Source organism: Myzus persicae, unplaced genomic scaffold (genome assembly GCF_001856785.1).
Source record: "Myzus persicae strain clone G006 unplaced genomic scaffold, MPER_G0061.0, whole genome shotgun sequence".
Classification (NCBI taxonomy): Eukaryota; Metazoa; Arthropoda; class Insecta; order Hemiptera; family Aphididae; genus Myzus; species Myzus persicae.
Genome location: NW_019104377.1, coordinates 1,163,881 through 1,180,605, shown reverse-complemented (window position 1 = coordinate 1,180,605; position 16,725 = coordinate 1,163,881). Strand labels below are relative to the sequence as shown.

Here is a 16,725-nt window from a genome sequence, read left to right as displayed (position 1 = left end):
TGATAAACCATACAGGCATTCGTAATTACACAATAATAATATATTAAAATAAGTGCTTACTATAGCTATATAATAGAATAAAAAATATATGCTCATATTATTGTGTATAGAATAAAAAATATATGCTTGCGTTTTGTTTTTTTTTACAATTGATTTTTGAGGATTACTTTTAATGACTACAAAAGGGCCTTTTATAACCATCTGAGTTTGATCCTGATTTCCTAGAACTGCTGTGACCACTAAATCCAACTTACGCCCGTTAGCACTATATAGCTCGACACACACACACACACACCGCAAACCGATTTGTGCACTTTTGCCTCCGTTTCGCTAGTGGAGTGTTGTTCAAATCGTTCACCACTGACCATTCGACTCCAAACATGAGTCGGCCACTCAATAGGATCAAATGAAATAATATCATAGGTTACTGTACACCGAAACCCAGGTGCTCCCACAGTTTTTGTAAAATACGAGTATACTAAAATGAGTCTTGTGAATAATAATATTACATTAGATCATTACGTCGATCATCGATCATTATTGTAGTTGCGCCGACCTATCATACAATAATTTCAACCACGTACAATAATACCTCAAATTTAGCCGTACAAAATGGTTGACTCACAAATATTGAATATATAGTGACAGCGGCTATAAAAATAAGGTTAAAATAATTTTAACTATATGTAAAAATATAGTGGTGTCAACCGTACAATGATGTATCACAAGTATATAGCAGAAATGAACTAGGTACCCTTGTCCGTATATGGGGGAGGTTCCCCGCCCTCGCCGAAATTATCTCGGATTGCGAGTGGACTCGGAAATTTAACATCTGTTTTTTACTGCGGTTTTGTAAATTTTTTTATCTTCGCATACGACATTGCCCATAATTTAAACGACATGCGTGTCATCGCAATCGTGGCAGTTCCCCGACCCCACCCCAACCCCAACCCATTTCGAGGCCAAAGTTTTGACGACTTGACTCATTCGTATGCATAACGGTTTTCTTTTTCTTTGTTTTACGCAGGGAAACGTCAATGGCAACGACAATGTGAAGGTGACCGGATACGACTAACGTGACAACGAAGGTGGCGGCGGCGGCTGTGGATAACGACGCGACGCGGTACACTAACCCGCTGGACGCCATCCGCGGTTAACTAACCGACCGAATGGAATATCCCAGCGTCCTGCAGCAGCTGGCGGCCGGCTGGCCGTCGATAGAACCGCCGTCGAGCGCCGTTGGCGGGTACAACGGCACCGACGGGTGGCCGTACAACAACGGCACCGGCGACAAGGACGCGCAGTACTGCGACGACACGTCCGGGCACGAGTCGTCGCTGTACCTGATATCCAAGATCCTGTACGTGATCGTGTGCGTGATCGGGCTGGTGGGCAACACGCTGGTCATATACGTGGTGATCCGGTTCTCCAAGATGCAGACGGTGACCAACATGTACATCGTCAACCTGGCCATCGCCGACGAGTGTTTCCTGATCGGCATACCGTTCCTGATCGTCACCATGTCCATGGAGTTCTGGCCGTTCGGCAACGTCATGTGCAAGGTGTACATGACCACCACCAGCGTGAACCAGTTCACCAGCAGCATATTCCTGATGATCATGAGCGCCGACCGGTACATAGCCATATGCCATCCGATTTCGTCGTCCAAGGTGCGCACCGCGTACGTGTCCAAGATCGTGTCGGTGACCGCGTGGACGTTCAGCATCATACTCATGATACCGGTCATCATGTACGCCAACACAATGGACAAGGGCAACGTCAAGAGCTGCAACATCATATGGCCGGAGAACGACCTGTTCAGCGGGCAGACAGCTTTCACGCTCTACTCGTTCGTGCTCGGCTTCGCCATACCGCTTATGCTCATATTCGTCTTCTACATACTGGTCATCAGGAAGCTGCAGACGGTCAGTATAACGTGAACGTTGTTTGTTTTCTTTTTTTTTAATCATTTTTTTAGGTGCTATGGCGAATGCCGATGAACTCGTAGTTGGTATATTATACAGTCACCTGAGCATCAGGATATAGGCATGCGAGTGTATGATGGTGACGATCGTTGAGATTGAGGTATTCGAGATGTCTAAAAACTAAAAATAAGCTATAGAGACTCCAACGAGAGATTTCCCGAGAGTGGAGCACCTATCAAGTTACGAGATCCATTAAACGTAGAAATATATACGTGCTCTGGGTCTGGGCGACTCTTTTATCGAACAACAATCATTTTTCCTCGCTTTTAAAATATTTGTTTCCATAGCCTTACATTATTATTGATATAATATTTCTTAATCTTAGGTACTTATTTTTTTGATGACAACATACATTATTAATTCCTTATTCCCGAACAGTATGTCTTTAGGGGTATTTCGATACATATACATAATACATAAAACGATATTATTATAACAATACGTCGACTGATATTCTACTAAGAATATGAAAGTAAAGGTACTCTTGTAATATTCGAAAGAGTAAAAAAAAATATTGTTTCGTATCGACTTCGGACATATATAGTTACATAAAAGTACAGTATAGGTACCTATTATCCATAATAAGTGTACCACACTACCACGCTATTCAAACACACTCGCGTGGCTTACCACGATTTAATAACCTATACTCAATTATGAAATGATGTGATTATTATACGCTCTTACCTCTTCGTTATGTTGTGTATTGATGTCACGTCATAATATACTAATAGGTATATTAAAATGTTTATAAGACACGTTCTCGTGTACAGGTAGCGACAATACGCCCATTTTAATAGAATTGCAGGCCTCCAGCTCATTCTCGCGCGATTACGACTTGACCACAACGACGTAAATTTCTCGCTGGAAAATTTTTCCTCGCCGCCGCTAAGGAGGCCGAGTGGAGGCTATGATGTACGACTTTCCGCGGTCGTTATACGCTCAATGTAATAGGGTTTTCGCACTACCGCTTTTCCTCGTCGTCGGCGGGTGTACTGCTGCACACGTACAACAATAATAACTGCGCGAAAACCTCTACGCGAGTATCACGTTGAATACGTTTTAATTTATTTAACACTCGCGAGATTCCTCGAGCGTAGGTACAATTATTTAAGATCCCGAAAAACACTCTCCGTCGAAGCGATGAAAAATGTGTCGTGGTGAGCGCGTGTTCGCGGGTTAATATAAGCACTTAGTTTAGCCACCGAAAATATAAGAATTTCGTACGAGTGGGTACGCTGTTGCATGTAATATTATTAATTATTACGGTGTAGCGTTTAGTTGTAGTAATAATAATAATAATAATAATATGACATATTATGTGCAATTCCACACGTCCACGCCGGTTATTAAACTGGCAGCCACCTAAAGTAAAGATTGACATTTGACGTGCGTGCACGGTATTCCGGACAGTTGAGAAAAAAAAGATTGTTGCTTCGAAATCGCGATTCATATCTGTCTCGAGCCGTGGGTATTGCTACAGTATACTATAATAATAATAATACAGTATTGTTGTAATAATTATACACCTAGCGATATCCTAATGCACACTATGTGGTATACATATAATATCGGCACGAGTCTTGAATCGACATCAGAAATTGGTAGTGATATACTGATATGGTGTGATGACTTTAATGAAAAGTTGTTTACAGGCCACAACAAGGGAATAGTGTTTGGTTTCATAACTTTTGTACGCGTTACTTCGGAATTTAACACTTTTACGAAGAGTCAAAAGTTTCATGAAAAGTAGCTATCTATAAACAGTAAATTGTAGTTCAGATGATATCAAATGTTCTAGTCGTTTCACAAAAAAAAACGTAAAAGGGACCGCCCGGCTTCGGCAGGCACTCGTCTCAGTTCACTCACCCTATCACTGCAGTAATGCTGTATATATATATATTAATATATATGGTTTGGAAGCAATGATAAATCATTGTGTTTAAAAAAATTACGCTTTTAAACATTTCTTCAAAACTGTGATTGCTGCTCGCATTATTTCTTAACGCGACCGCGGTCGATGATAACAATAAGCATGATGATAACAAAAAAAAACTCAAAATTTCTAGCTGTCTGGTACGCGTTTCCCGCTCCGCTCAGCACCCATGAAATATTTAAAGACGCATATGTATATAGTACATCGGTTTTTATTGCACACGTCAAGTGTGTGGGACCCGCCGTTGCAGCAGAGCCCGTTACAGTTTGTTCCTGTTATGCAGTAAAATATGAAATTATATTGCTAAAAGTAAAACATAACGTAGGCATTGCAGGCTGTACGTTTTGCGGGTGTGCTCGCTGCAATTCGCAAACGTTCGCAAACATTACATGGCGAAACGGTCGAGAAAAAAATTTTAGAGTTACGCGCGCCGAACACCATGCGCGCGTTTTCCTCAGATACCTCTATACCTATACACGCTTATTATATTGTGATTTATCGATAGATATTAAAGCGTACGATTACGTGGATAAACAAGTGCGTAAAATATAAATCAAATCGCGACCACGTCCGATAAAAACCCAACAGAATTGCCGTACGCGTTCCAGCGTTCTAGGACATTCAGGTGTCACCTATCGCAATAAAAATGAACTACATATAACATATACGGAGGCATAAAATATATCGTTAGCAGTTTCATAAACTACGTTAGCTCATGTACTCGTTAGCTGTTTTTCATTCTTCACGTGTCGAAAACATAAAATTTCTTATGGCCATTATAATATTATACTGCCGATAGAGCTAGGTATATAATATATAGTCACTTGGTATATGTGCCCGCGCGTGTAAAATCTATACAATTCCAAATCCAGTAAAAATTATTTCCCTATTTCATATATTACATTATAGTACAGGTTTTCTGAGATAATTCATTGTTACGCATCAGATAACAGTACAAAACAAATAAAAACCTCTATTGATATTATGCAATATAAGTGCTAACTACATAGATATTATATCGTACGAGTCTTACTGAAAATATAGTATTACACATCACTATATCTACTAAAGGAATTAAGATACTATACAGACATACAGTATACGCCCTCGACTAATACTTGATTTTTAGGAACTGGATCATTTTGAAATATTTTTAGCTATATACGCGATGTTCAATAGATTGTAAACAATATTATGATTTTAACTTATAACCGTAGAAGAGAACAAAGACCTTCTTAAACATCTGTCATGATTCAGTCGGGCTGACGTTATCAACAACTTTTGCACTTTTAGATACGTTTGATGAAATAATAAATGTAAAATTAAACGATATAGAAAATGTATCATTTGTTAGACTCATATCATCGAACACTGAAATATATTTATGTATGTATTTGACGAAAGAAACCAAAACAGTTATTACTTATTTGTCCTCAAAAGTGGAATTCGCTTTTACTCTCGTAGTGATATACGTTGGCATGTCCCACCGTTGTTGGGAGTGTCTGAGTCAAATAAAAATATGCTTCAAAAATAATTTCGAGTATTTATACAAATATTTGTTAATTTTTAAACCATGCTTACAATCTACATTCTAGTATTCCAAGTTGAAATTCATAATAAAATGTATCCAGATTATTCGGGTTTTGAGGATAAGGTGGTGACTTGGCGATTTTAGGTCTAACCACTATAATAATATGATGTTATGATGTAATATTGTTATCGATAACCAACTGAACGTTTTATCAGTCATATTCGTCATTGTCACCAATACGCAATAATGTTATCGATTAATAAGAAATACGAGACTTGCTGAATTAGTAGTTTTAAAAACAAATTTTCGCAACATTCTGGTTAGCTAATGTTATTTATCTTGTTTTATTTATTTACTTATTTTATAATACAGTTCATCTTTCTCTCAATTTACAGTTTATACATTTAATACAATTATCAAAACATTTTAAGATTTTTTTTTTTTATTGATCTTAAGTCGTTTTTGTGTACGTGTGGCAAGGATTTGTTGCTAAAAACCTATGTAACACCGGGGGGTACATACACTCAAAACGCGTACCAAGCACATTTTAAGTATTATTAAAGGAAAGCAGAAGGGTCTCGGTGATAGAGAAAAAAACAATACAATTCCGTGTAATTACTCCTGAAATTCAATAATTATAAAATAGCAGTTTATTCAAATTTATTTTTGAATCAATTATAATAATATAATTAAATTGCTTATCTACTATTATTATTATTATTATTATTTTTGTTATTATCATTTATCAATTATCAGTAATTAGAATATTTTAAATTAAAAAATATACTATTGCTAATATTTGGTATAGTTGTATAAACTTCTTGGCTATTTAAATTTTAAATTAATACAGAATATAATGCGAGATGTAAATATGGCAGTGATAATAAGATAAAAATGATGCAAAAACCATAAAACCAAAATAATATTATGTATATTGTAAGTATATTATAGTATGTTTATATTTTTTTCCTTTTTGTTCAATCAAAAATATATTTTAAAATGAATGATTGAAATAATAAAACTTTAAGGTATCAACCAACTATATTATACCTGCACAATATTAAACATGATGGATTCATATACAATTATAATAATATGTTTCCACAGAGTTAAAAAATATATATATTATAGTACCTACCATAAAATATTTTTTGATAGCAAAATGTCAAAGTTTTCAATTTCAATTTACAGTTCTATTATTTTTTTAAGGAAGCCATTACTTTAAAGCACAAATAACTTTAACTTAAATAATTCTGACTATAAGATATTAAAATAGTTTTAAAAAAATACTAGTATTAAAATCGATAAGCTTATTTCTTGAAAAAAAACCAAAAGGTAACATTAATTGAAAATGTAGACAAATTATTCCTTTTGATAAAGATTATATACTGCTAGTTTAAATTGAAAACCAGAATTAGTCACTGATAATAGAATGAGACATATTAGGCTGTGTGTAACAATAGTTTGTTTTTATAAACTTAACAATATTGCAACAAACTTTACAACAATGCATAATATAACATAGTCAGTTTGTGTAATTGTATTTTTATGTTAAATAATAAAAAGTTTCTACATATGGATATTCAAAGTTCAAACCAATCGTGGATTTTTTTTAAGTACAATTTTTATTAGAGCACTGAAACTATTAATTCTTTATCTAAATTGTTCTCTTTTGTACATCTAAATTCAGGTGATTTTTAATACGAATAAGTTAAATAGTTTGAATATTCTAAAAAAAATGTAAAAAGTTTAAAGTACAGATGATAACCTGAGCTTCACAATTAAAATTACTATTTTCCTGGTGAGAAAAAAGCAATATTACCTATATAATACTCACGTTTGTTGGTATAGGTAATTTAGAAAACTTTTTACAAAAAAGTTATAACCATCGCCGTTTCGATAATTCGTAATTTTTCGTTTTAAAAATATTTGGACAAAAACTGTATCCATCACTAACCTTTGGATTGAATTTTAAGAATTTTTCTAAGATACCATTAAGCGATAAAAATATGCTATAATATTATTACATAACTCTAAACGTCTATTTTAACGACGCCAGGAAAGAAACATATGGTCGGGATTGATTATAAAAGGGTTTTAGTATAACTATCGTCTATCATGTATACAGATATTTTGGTGTGTACAAAACCTAGTCGGGCTCTCTGCTCTTTCGACTATAATTGGGTCAACCAAATTATTGTGTTCAAGTTTTGTTTGTCGTCGCGCATAAAACACTATATTACCAAGGAAGTATTTACTGTTTTAATATTTTATATCTATATGTGTAGATGACATACATATTCCCAATCGTCAATAGATATTGGGATCACTTGCAATAACTGAGTAGTGAGTACTTAGTACAACATGACAGCAGGTACTCGATACTCAGTTAAGACTCAAACATTCAAGTTGCATATTTTCCTAATTCATTGTTTTAAATAAAGATAATTCACAAAAGTAAAAAAATTGACATTCATAAAAATAACTAAGAGAAAAATTTACTTTTTACCTAACATTGTACTATATGTATATTATTTATCATATAAATTAAATATACCATCTCTTACTCTCTTAACAAAAAAATAAAACTACTAGTATAAAAAGTTTTGACGTTTTTAGTTTAATATTCAAACATTTAAAACTAAACGGTAACAAAAAATAATAGTTTTAATCTGTTTGTAATTTATAAACAGAAAAAAATCGAATTTTTGAATAATTACGATTTTATAAAATCTGCATTCGGTTATGCCCACGTTCAGCCAATGTCATAATAATTTTATAACGAGATCTAAAATAAATTTTGCTCTCAAAATATCAATAATAGGTATAATAACTGTTAATATCTTTAATTATTATTTTTGTTTCTCATCTTTTATTGTAATGTTAACTGTGTAATTCGTTTAATGTAGGCTGCAATCATTTTCGAGCTATCATTGCAATTCAAAAAGCTAATAAAAAAAAAAACTATTAATACCTACATAATATGTTTCCATAGGACTACAATGGGAGTATACATAAAAACCATGTGATGCAGGTACTTCGTCACCTCGAGTCTCAGAAATTATACCATATACGATATTTAGTATAATTGTATTGATTAATGTTTAATTTATGAAATAGAATTGATTTGAATAATTATTTTGTGTAAACATAATATTATCCCTAACCTAATTCAACAGTTACAACTTACAGATGACTATTACTGTATAATAAACTACCGAGCGTTATGGAATATATTAAGTTAAAAATATCATAAGTAACGTTTAAAACCTCTGTTGTACCACCAACAATTATCTGTAACGAAATTACCTTCTATAATCTGGTTTAGAGTGCGTTTCAATCGTTTTGATCAGATTTTTCTGTTTTCTCTCATTAGGAACTTTATCTTTTTATCTTGTTTATTATAATAAAGTCATACACTTATCAATATTTCTTAAGTGTATTACAATACCTGGGCTTTTTAAATCTGAAAAGTTTCATGAATATGTAATCAACATTAGTTAGAGCAGACACGTTTACTTTACAATTAAAATTACCTAGACGTGACAAAAAGATTCAATCAAATGATCGCGTTTTAATCATACATACAAATGTATATGGCAAAGGTTTCTAACAAGTAACAGTTGGACGATTTTATCTCATAAAAGATAATAATGCATATTGCATATTATATACAAAGTGTGGCCAAACTGCGGCTTGTGTAAGTAGTATTAATTTAGCGACTCTGGCTCCATTTTTACAGGGAGATTAAAAAAGTTCAAGGAAGAATGTCTGACTTACAGTCATTCCAATCTCCTTACAGTTTTCTTGAGAAACGTTTAACCAATTAAATTCAAAATTTACCAGTCACGATATTATTTAAGACATAATTAATTTAAAATATTTAGTGAGTTATTAACGAACGGTTGTACTACCAAGTTGTGTTATATTTTTTTCCGGTAAATTATCTTATTGAATCGATTTTTTTCAAGTATCTATTTTCAGTTTTATTAAAAACAAAATTTTCCAATGATTTTCCATTGTTAGTTTATTTAGTAAACTAGAAAACTATTGTAAACAATAAAAAACAATAATTCTTAATTGATTATATTTAATATTTGTTGTAAAATATAATTCATTGATCAGACAATAAATAAACAAAATTATTCTTATTTATTTCAGAAAATTTAAAAAAACGTTTTAGTTAATCGTTTCTCAAAAAAAAAATTACAAGAACATTGGAATGACTGTAAGGCAGACATTCCTACTTGAACTTTTTTAATACCTTTCTAAAAATGGAGCCAGAGTTGCCAGTTTGCTACATTAATACTACTTGTGTATTTCCGTAAGACGTTTGGACGCAAAACATTTTTAATAATATACAAAATAAATTCTATATTAATATACAATAATATGTATTTTATTATGTAATAATTTTTTTTTTTTTTTTTGTGGTATCGAGAACCAGAGGGGGGACCGCGTTATTATGTAATAATTGTCCACAATATATTATACCATATAATATTATAAATGCAAAAATAACTCTGTCTGTCTGTTACGTAAAATTACAATAATATTTAACATTGTTAGTTACAACACACGGCTAAGGGCTACACCACAAAACTATATCAACCCCTGAGATGTGGCTAATACGGTTGAAAGTCAACTGTGTGGACATAAATTTGAAATGTGGATTGTTGATTTTATATTGTAGCCTGTAGGTATTATTAAAGGAGGGTTTTCTTTAGAAATTCAACCCCTGGGAAGAGGGAGGCTAAGTTTGTAAGGAAAATAATATTTTTATGGTCAAATTCACTTGAAACTTACTCTAATCAACACAAATTAATGATACTCGTATTTCGGCATTTTTCAGAATACAAACTGAGAGGTAGTGTTAAAGTTTTTAGTCTTAGGTAATGATTTTTCCTTAGAATAATTTGTATTGTTTTTATTTGTCACTATTTAATATTAATAAATAAATAAGCAAAAACTGTAATTTTAATTTACAAATTTCTTATAAATTGAATAGTTGTTTTGGCATGTATAGTTGTTATTGTTGTTAATAGTTTAATAATACTATAACTCGAAAAACCTCGGACCAACCTTAGATCCGCATGATTTTAGATTCAGCACGTCATTCGGTCTTAAGAGCTAGAGATACATTAAAGCTATCACAAGGCCGTTTAGTTTTAGACACTGAGCGTCACACGTCTCTTATATAGGCTATAGCTACTGAGACGCCAGAAAGTACAGTGGTCAGTGACTGAGTCAGATATATCATCGTCCTTACATGTCGAGTAAGCATCTCCTCAGGCGTGTGTTTTCATCATATTGCGACTGTGTGCAATTATAAGATTCGATGGCTTACTGCTTATGCTGGGGCCTCCAAAACTCGTCTTGAATACCTACCCTTCGATTTTCAAATTATTAACATTATTTTTCAGCCTTGTATTTTTTTTTTCTTGATAAATTATAGGTTTTATTAAATACTCGCAGTACCTGCAGTCCTATTAGATGTCGCATGCATCAATCAGCAGTGTGAAAAACGGCGTATCTTCGTCTTTATATAATACATAATATACTCTTCTCGTTTGTATTTAGGTGCAGATGAGGCATGTAGAGAATGCATATACGCTATAAGAGCTCGTTTTCAACGCAACACATCCCTTTGCCGAGTAATATCATATACGAAAGCGGTAAACCTAATACGTACACACACACACACACACACACGCCTTAATATATAATAATGTACATAGGTATAAGGCACACTAAACCGAACGGTATATAAAAGCGAACTTTCCGTCGTTGTCCTTTTGAAATCGCTTTTCTCTTTGCCACCGCACATAATCGCCTCGTCGCCGTCGATGCGTGGGTCGGTCGTAGGCTCGTAGCCTGTATCATCCCTGAGCATGTACCCGACTACCCTACCAAAGCCGGCTGCCGTCGAAAGCGGTGGTTAAGGGTGCAGCGGTATACCACAGCCGCCACCGACGCCACATTTTATTAAAAACGCATACCAATAACCACTGCGGACACCACCGGGTGTACCGGATCGTTTTAAAATATAGAATCAATTATAATAATAATATGTATATTAATATAATACAACAATATGCGACTTATAATGCGACTAATATACAACTCGACGAAATTACAAGTGTTTAGATTCGCACTGTATGCACAACAATATACTGTATGTAACATGTACCTATATAAAATGTATAATATATATATATATATATTTAAGTAATATATGTGCGTATTGGTGCGTAAAGACTTTCCCGTCGGGATTCGTTAATTAGCGCGCAATGATAAAACATTAAAGCTTTTATATAATGGCGCGTAATTCAAAGTGATTAGAGTAAGCATTTTACGGATTTGTATGCACAAATCATGGCAGTGGCTCGGCGAAGTCAAATATATAAACGGACAATACACTTTTTGAATGACCCACCACCCCATGACCACTCAATATAATTATGCTTATTAGATTTTGAAGTTATTATTCTTATGAAACATCATATTCAGATAAAGTTATAGTCTTATACTACAATTTCTCACTAAATCCAGTACTCGCCCAACTGGCACCCGCCCCTTTAAAATTATAAAGAAACTACGCTTCAAAATCACTGTCGATTTTGCTCTAGCACTATTCTTCCCTACAATTCGATAATATGTACATTTGGACATTTGGTCTAATATTGACAACAAAATAAACTGTAGGTCCCTATAGTGAATTTAAAGTTATACGTTACTGCAGCCTTCATTATTTTTAATTTGTTTATGTTGTAATACCTTCTTTGGATTACAGTATGATTCAAATATTTTTAAAGCTTTATTGCGCATCGTCATATTTTTTTTCATCTTAAGCATGACATATATAATTATATAAATACCACAATCTATATTATATATTATTACGTTATAATGTACCTACTACAATACTACATGTTAGTATACTATATACCTAATTCTAATATACATAACTAAGTCGTTATCGAAATTGTATTCTCGAGTCAGTGACACGTGGTACCACCACACCTTACAATATGAGATATATTTCATAGCCACGAATGCAGAAAGGTCTTTAGGGGACTTGATCAAGTCCCCTCCATAATGTCACATTTATTATATTATTATGTGAAGCATCCCGCGGGCCATCTTAATGAAAAATGATAAAGGATATCAGTGCCCACCTCCCCCCCCCCAACAATGAATTTTTCTGAAATGTTGAATATCATACTATGTATTAGGTACCTACGTATATTATTATGTACCTACTTATCACGTGTGTCGGTCGCAGGTGGGACCGGTGAACAAGTCGAAGGAGAAGAAGAAATCGCACCGGAAGGTGACCAAGCTGGTGTTGACGGTGATCACGGTGTACGTGCTGTGCTGGCTGCCGTACTGGATCACGCAGGTGGCGCTGATATTCACGCCGCCCAAACAGTGCCAGTCCAAGATCGTCATCACGATATTCCTGTTGGCCGGGTGCCTGAGCTACAGCAACAGCGCCATGAACCCGATCCTGTACGCGTTCCTCAGCGACAACTTCAAGAAGAGCTTCCTCAAGGCGTGCACGTGCGCCGCGGGCAAGGACGTGAACGCGGGCCTGCACCAGGAGAACAGCACGTTCCCGCGCCGGAACCGTGGCGGTTCGGAGCGCGGCGGCGGCCGGACAGGGCGGGCCACCACCATACTGTGCCAGGCGGTTAGCGGCGGCGGCGGCGGTGGCGGCGGCGCGGGCGGTTGCTGCAAAGACGCCGACGGGGGGTGTTGCGGCGAGACGGGACCACTTGTCGGACGCGCCGAGCTGGTCAGCAAGGAGAACACGTCCACCGCGCTCACCATGACGTCCCGGTCCACGTGCAACGACAATAACGTGCAACCCGCCCAGTTGTAACGGCAGTCGGCTATAATATTATTATTTTTTACTCGTAAATTTCTACGCACTATATTATTATATAATATTATATATAAAGATACCTACCTATTAAAACATGACAACCTATTCCTTTTTATACGATACATACATAATATAATAATTAATAATACCTAAGTATAATAAAAATAATATTAGATACACACTATAATAGGTAGATCACTATAATAATTATGTTCCATAGAGTAATAGATACCTTTTTTTTTTTTTTTTCGTTTTTGAACCGACGGCGCCGCGGGAATTGCTTTCGCATTACTGCCGCGGCTGAGTAATAGATACCTATAATATATAGATCTGACCTGTCCCCTAAAAATGTACGTACAACAACTATACCTATTTATAGTTTATACATAACAATAATAATATATTTAACTAATAATAGTCGTAACTCACATATTATTATTACCTATATGGCTGCTAATATTTCATTATTTTACATAGGTACCTATAACCTATAATACCTACTTAATATAGTTGTATTGCTGAGGTACCTACCGTCGAGTTTAAGAGGAAACGGGACTTTTGTTTTATATTGTTTCTCATACCTATGTGGCTATGTACGTCCTTTACCCGCTTTTCAACGATCGCGATTTCGAAATAACTGTTTATGAATGTACATCATTATTATACCGAATTTACCATAATACGGAATATGAGTATATTATGACCACAAAGGTACCCACCCAATAATATGGTCGTATCTTGTTTGAAATATAAACCATCTATAAGTATACCTAAGTAGGAGTACATTGCATTTCTTTCTAACATTGTCGTGTACGTAGGTACATACGCTTAGCCAGTGATTTTAAGATATGCACCAATTTTACGTCATAATAATGTTCTATAACTCCTAATATAATATTATATAAGTAGGTGTGTATTGTAAAAGAAAAAAATATTGAAAAATTGTTTTGGTAAAATCGATTATAATAATGGTAACACAAATAAACAAAACAAATATTTACTTTCAATATCAAGTGTTCTGTCGTTACCTATATATTGTATACATACCTATATTATTACACTATTATACAGCGCCTTAATTTATTTATGCTATTTGTACCTAATAAGTGTCGGTCTGGCTCATGATATGGCCCAAAACAATATCTTTCAATTGTAGCTATAGGATCAATCTATTTGTTTTCGCTATATGCCTAACTAATTTTCAGTCCAATCTCAAAAACATGGTTAGGTATTTAGTCGATACTTTTTATATTTTGACGTCGATATAAATAAAAGGAACTTATTACAATTAGAATAATACTAACAAAACCAAATATAATAAATATTAATGAAATCACTGAGAAGTGCCTATACCTAGACATTACACGATATGCTCAAATTCTACCATTTTGCGTTAAGCCTCCATAATATCGAAAAAACTTCAGACTGGGGTGGGCCTGACCGATACTGACTAAGTGTCTACAACAACTGTCTATCATAGTGATAGTATCATATTTAAACCTCTATAAATTATTATAATATTATTACTCGATAACTTGGATTGGAAATTACTAACCAGTTTTTTATTTCCTAAAAGGATGCTGTCATTTTTTTCTGGTACCTACATAATATTATGATTTAAGATAACAATAAATGTTGATAACAGCATCTGAGTATTTAGTAAATAGTAATTTACTTTTAAGAAGGTATTGATGTATTTGACGTAAATATACCTATCTACCGACCTATTTCACTCGTTGACTCCCTATTTGTAAAATAATATTGACAAACAGTTAAAAAACGATAGCTTATAATAGTAGCATGACCGAATCGATTTACGTTATCGTTGTCATTATTATTCCCGAAAGCTTTTCAACGCGTTTATATATGGATTTGAGGGTTTCCAACAAATTATTGCATGCCGCAATACAACGAGCTAATTAATAAATAATAATATTTATTAGCGATTTTGAAATCAAGACGATATGATATAGAATATACTAATATTTCTCAACATAAATAATTCTCTAGGGATCGTGATCTGTAAACTGTTAAGGACTAAGGAAATATCATTATCAAAAAAAATGTATTTTATATGCAATCGCGAGACAAATGTAGAGAGTGGTAGGTACCTGTCTCAGAAGGTATCTACCCAATTTTTTTATTGTTCTACTATAAAATATTACATCACACGTTTAGTTAAAAAATATCAAGACGTAACAAATAAAAACAACCTCGAACTATTTTTAAACCCGAATGAAATGATTTATTTCTTAAATTTCAAATGCTAACTCATCTGAATCTACGTTTTTAATTAACTGTTACCTATGACGTCCTAAAGCCAAAAATGTATTAGTGGATAGTCACATGTAATAATAACTATTTTAAGAAGATGAATGAACTTGAGGTCGTTTTCTCGTTGAGTGTTTTATATGATAATTTATATGATATGTATATAAATCTATCTAGTCATTTTTTTAAACTTAAATTTTTAAAAATGTAACATTTCTAAGAAATTAATTTATTATTTTGTACTTTAAAGTTTAAACTCACATAAATTACATTTAAAATTTGACCGTCTATCTTATTATTAGATAAATTTAAATAAAAACAAAAATTATATTAATCATGGATTTTACGTTAAATTATTCACACTTCAGTTGTACAGTAATTAATTCATAATGGACAGCCTATGGAAAACAAGCTACTTTTAAACAGATTATTTAAAATAATTCCAAAACAAAAATTAAAAGGAGAAAAAAGTTACACCAACGTTATTATGATTTAAAACAGATATGAAACCAATACTTTTCAAAATAGATACATGTAAACCTAGATTTTTATAGTTTTTCAAGCAATTCATTAATTTGTGGATGCATCTTCAGAAAATAGAAAACAATTTAAGCAACCATGAAATGATCTTAAATTTGTGGAAGCGTCTTCAGAAAATAAAAAACAATTTCTAAAACCATGCAATGATCTTGAACCAAAAAAAATTGCATCACAAATAAATGGCACATATTACATAATAAACCATATATTTGTTAATTTTTTTCATAATTGATCAAACTATACCCGGGATATACTATAACTAACTCGAAAAACTATTAAAAAAATTAAAGGAAAACATAATAGGTATTGAGGTTTAGTTTATAAAAATAAACTAAATAAATGTTTAAATAATAATAATGGTAAATATTACCAAATCAAAATGTACAATGTCAATTTTTCTCAACTACGCTACTTAATCCATTTAATTTTAAGAAATTTATCTTTTAACCTATGTAAAATAAAAATAAAAAACGTTTATAAATAATATTACATAATATGCACTTAACATAATTTAATAATATTATATAAAATAATACTAAGAATTAAATGTGTCAATTTACATGTTTATATATTA

The 16,725-nt window shown here is 33.3% G+C and overlaps 1 protein-coding gene across 11 annotated transcripts in view; it reads left to right on the top strand.

Annotated features, from left to right (window-relative positions):
- LOC111041632 (somatostatin receptor type 5-like) overlaps nucleotides 1-15,085 on the top strand; it is a 212,237-nt gene extending 197,152 nt beyond the window's left edge. For all 11 annotated transcript variants that reach the window (XM_022325950.1, XM_022325949.1, XM_022325947.1 and 8 more), the window contains 2 exons: nucleotides 1,028-1,925; nucleotides 12,738-15,085. In XM_022325950.1, coding sequence (XP_022181642.1) covers nucleotides 1,170-1,925; nucleotides 12,738-13,337 — 1,356 coding nt within the window. In that variant the 5' untranslated portion in view covers nucleotides 1,028-1,169 and the 3' untranslated portion in view covers nucleotides 13,338-15,085. The remainder of the gene's footprint in view (nucleotides 1-1,027; nucleotides 1,926-12,737) is intronic.
- The last annotated feature ends 1,640 nt before the right edge of the window (nucleotides 15,086-16,725 follow it).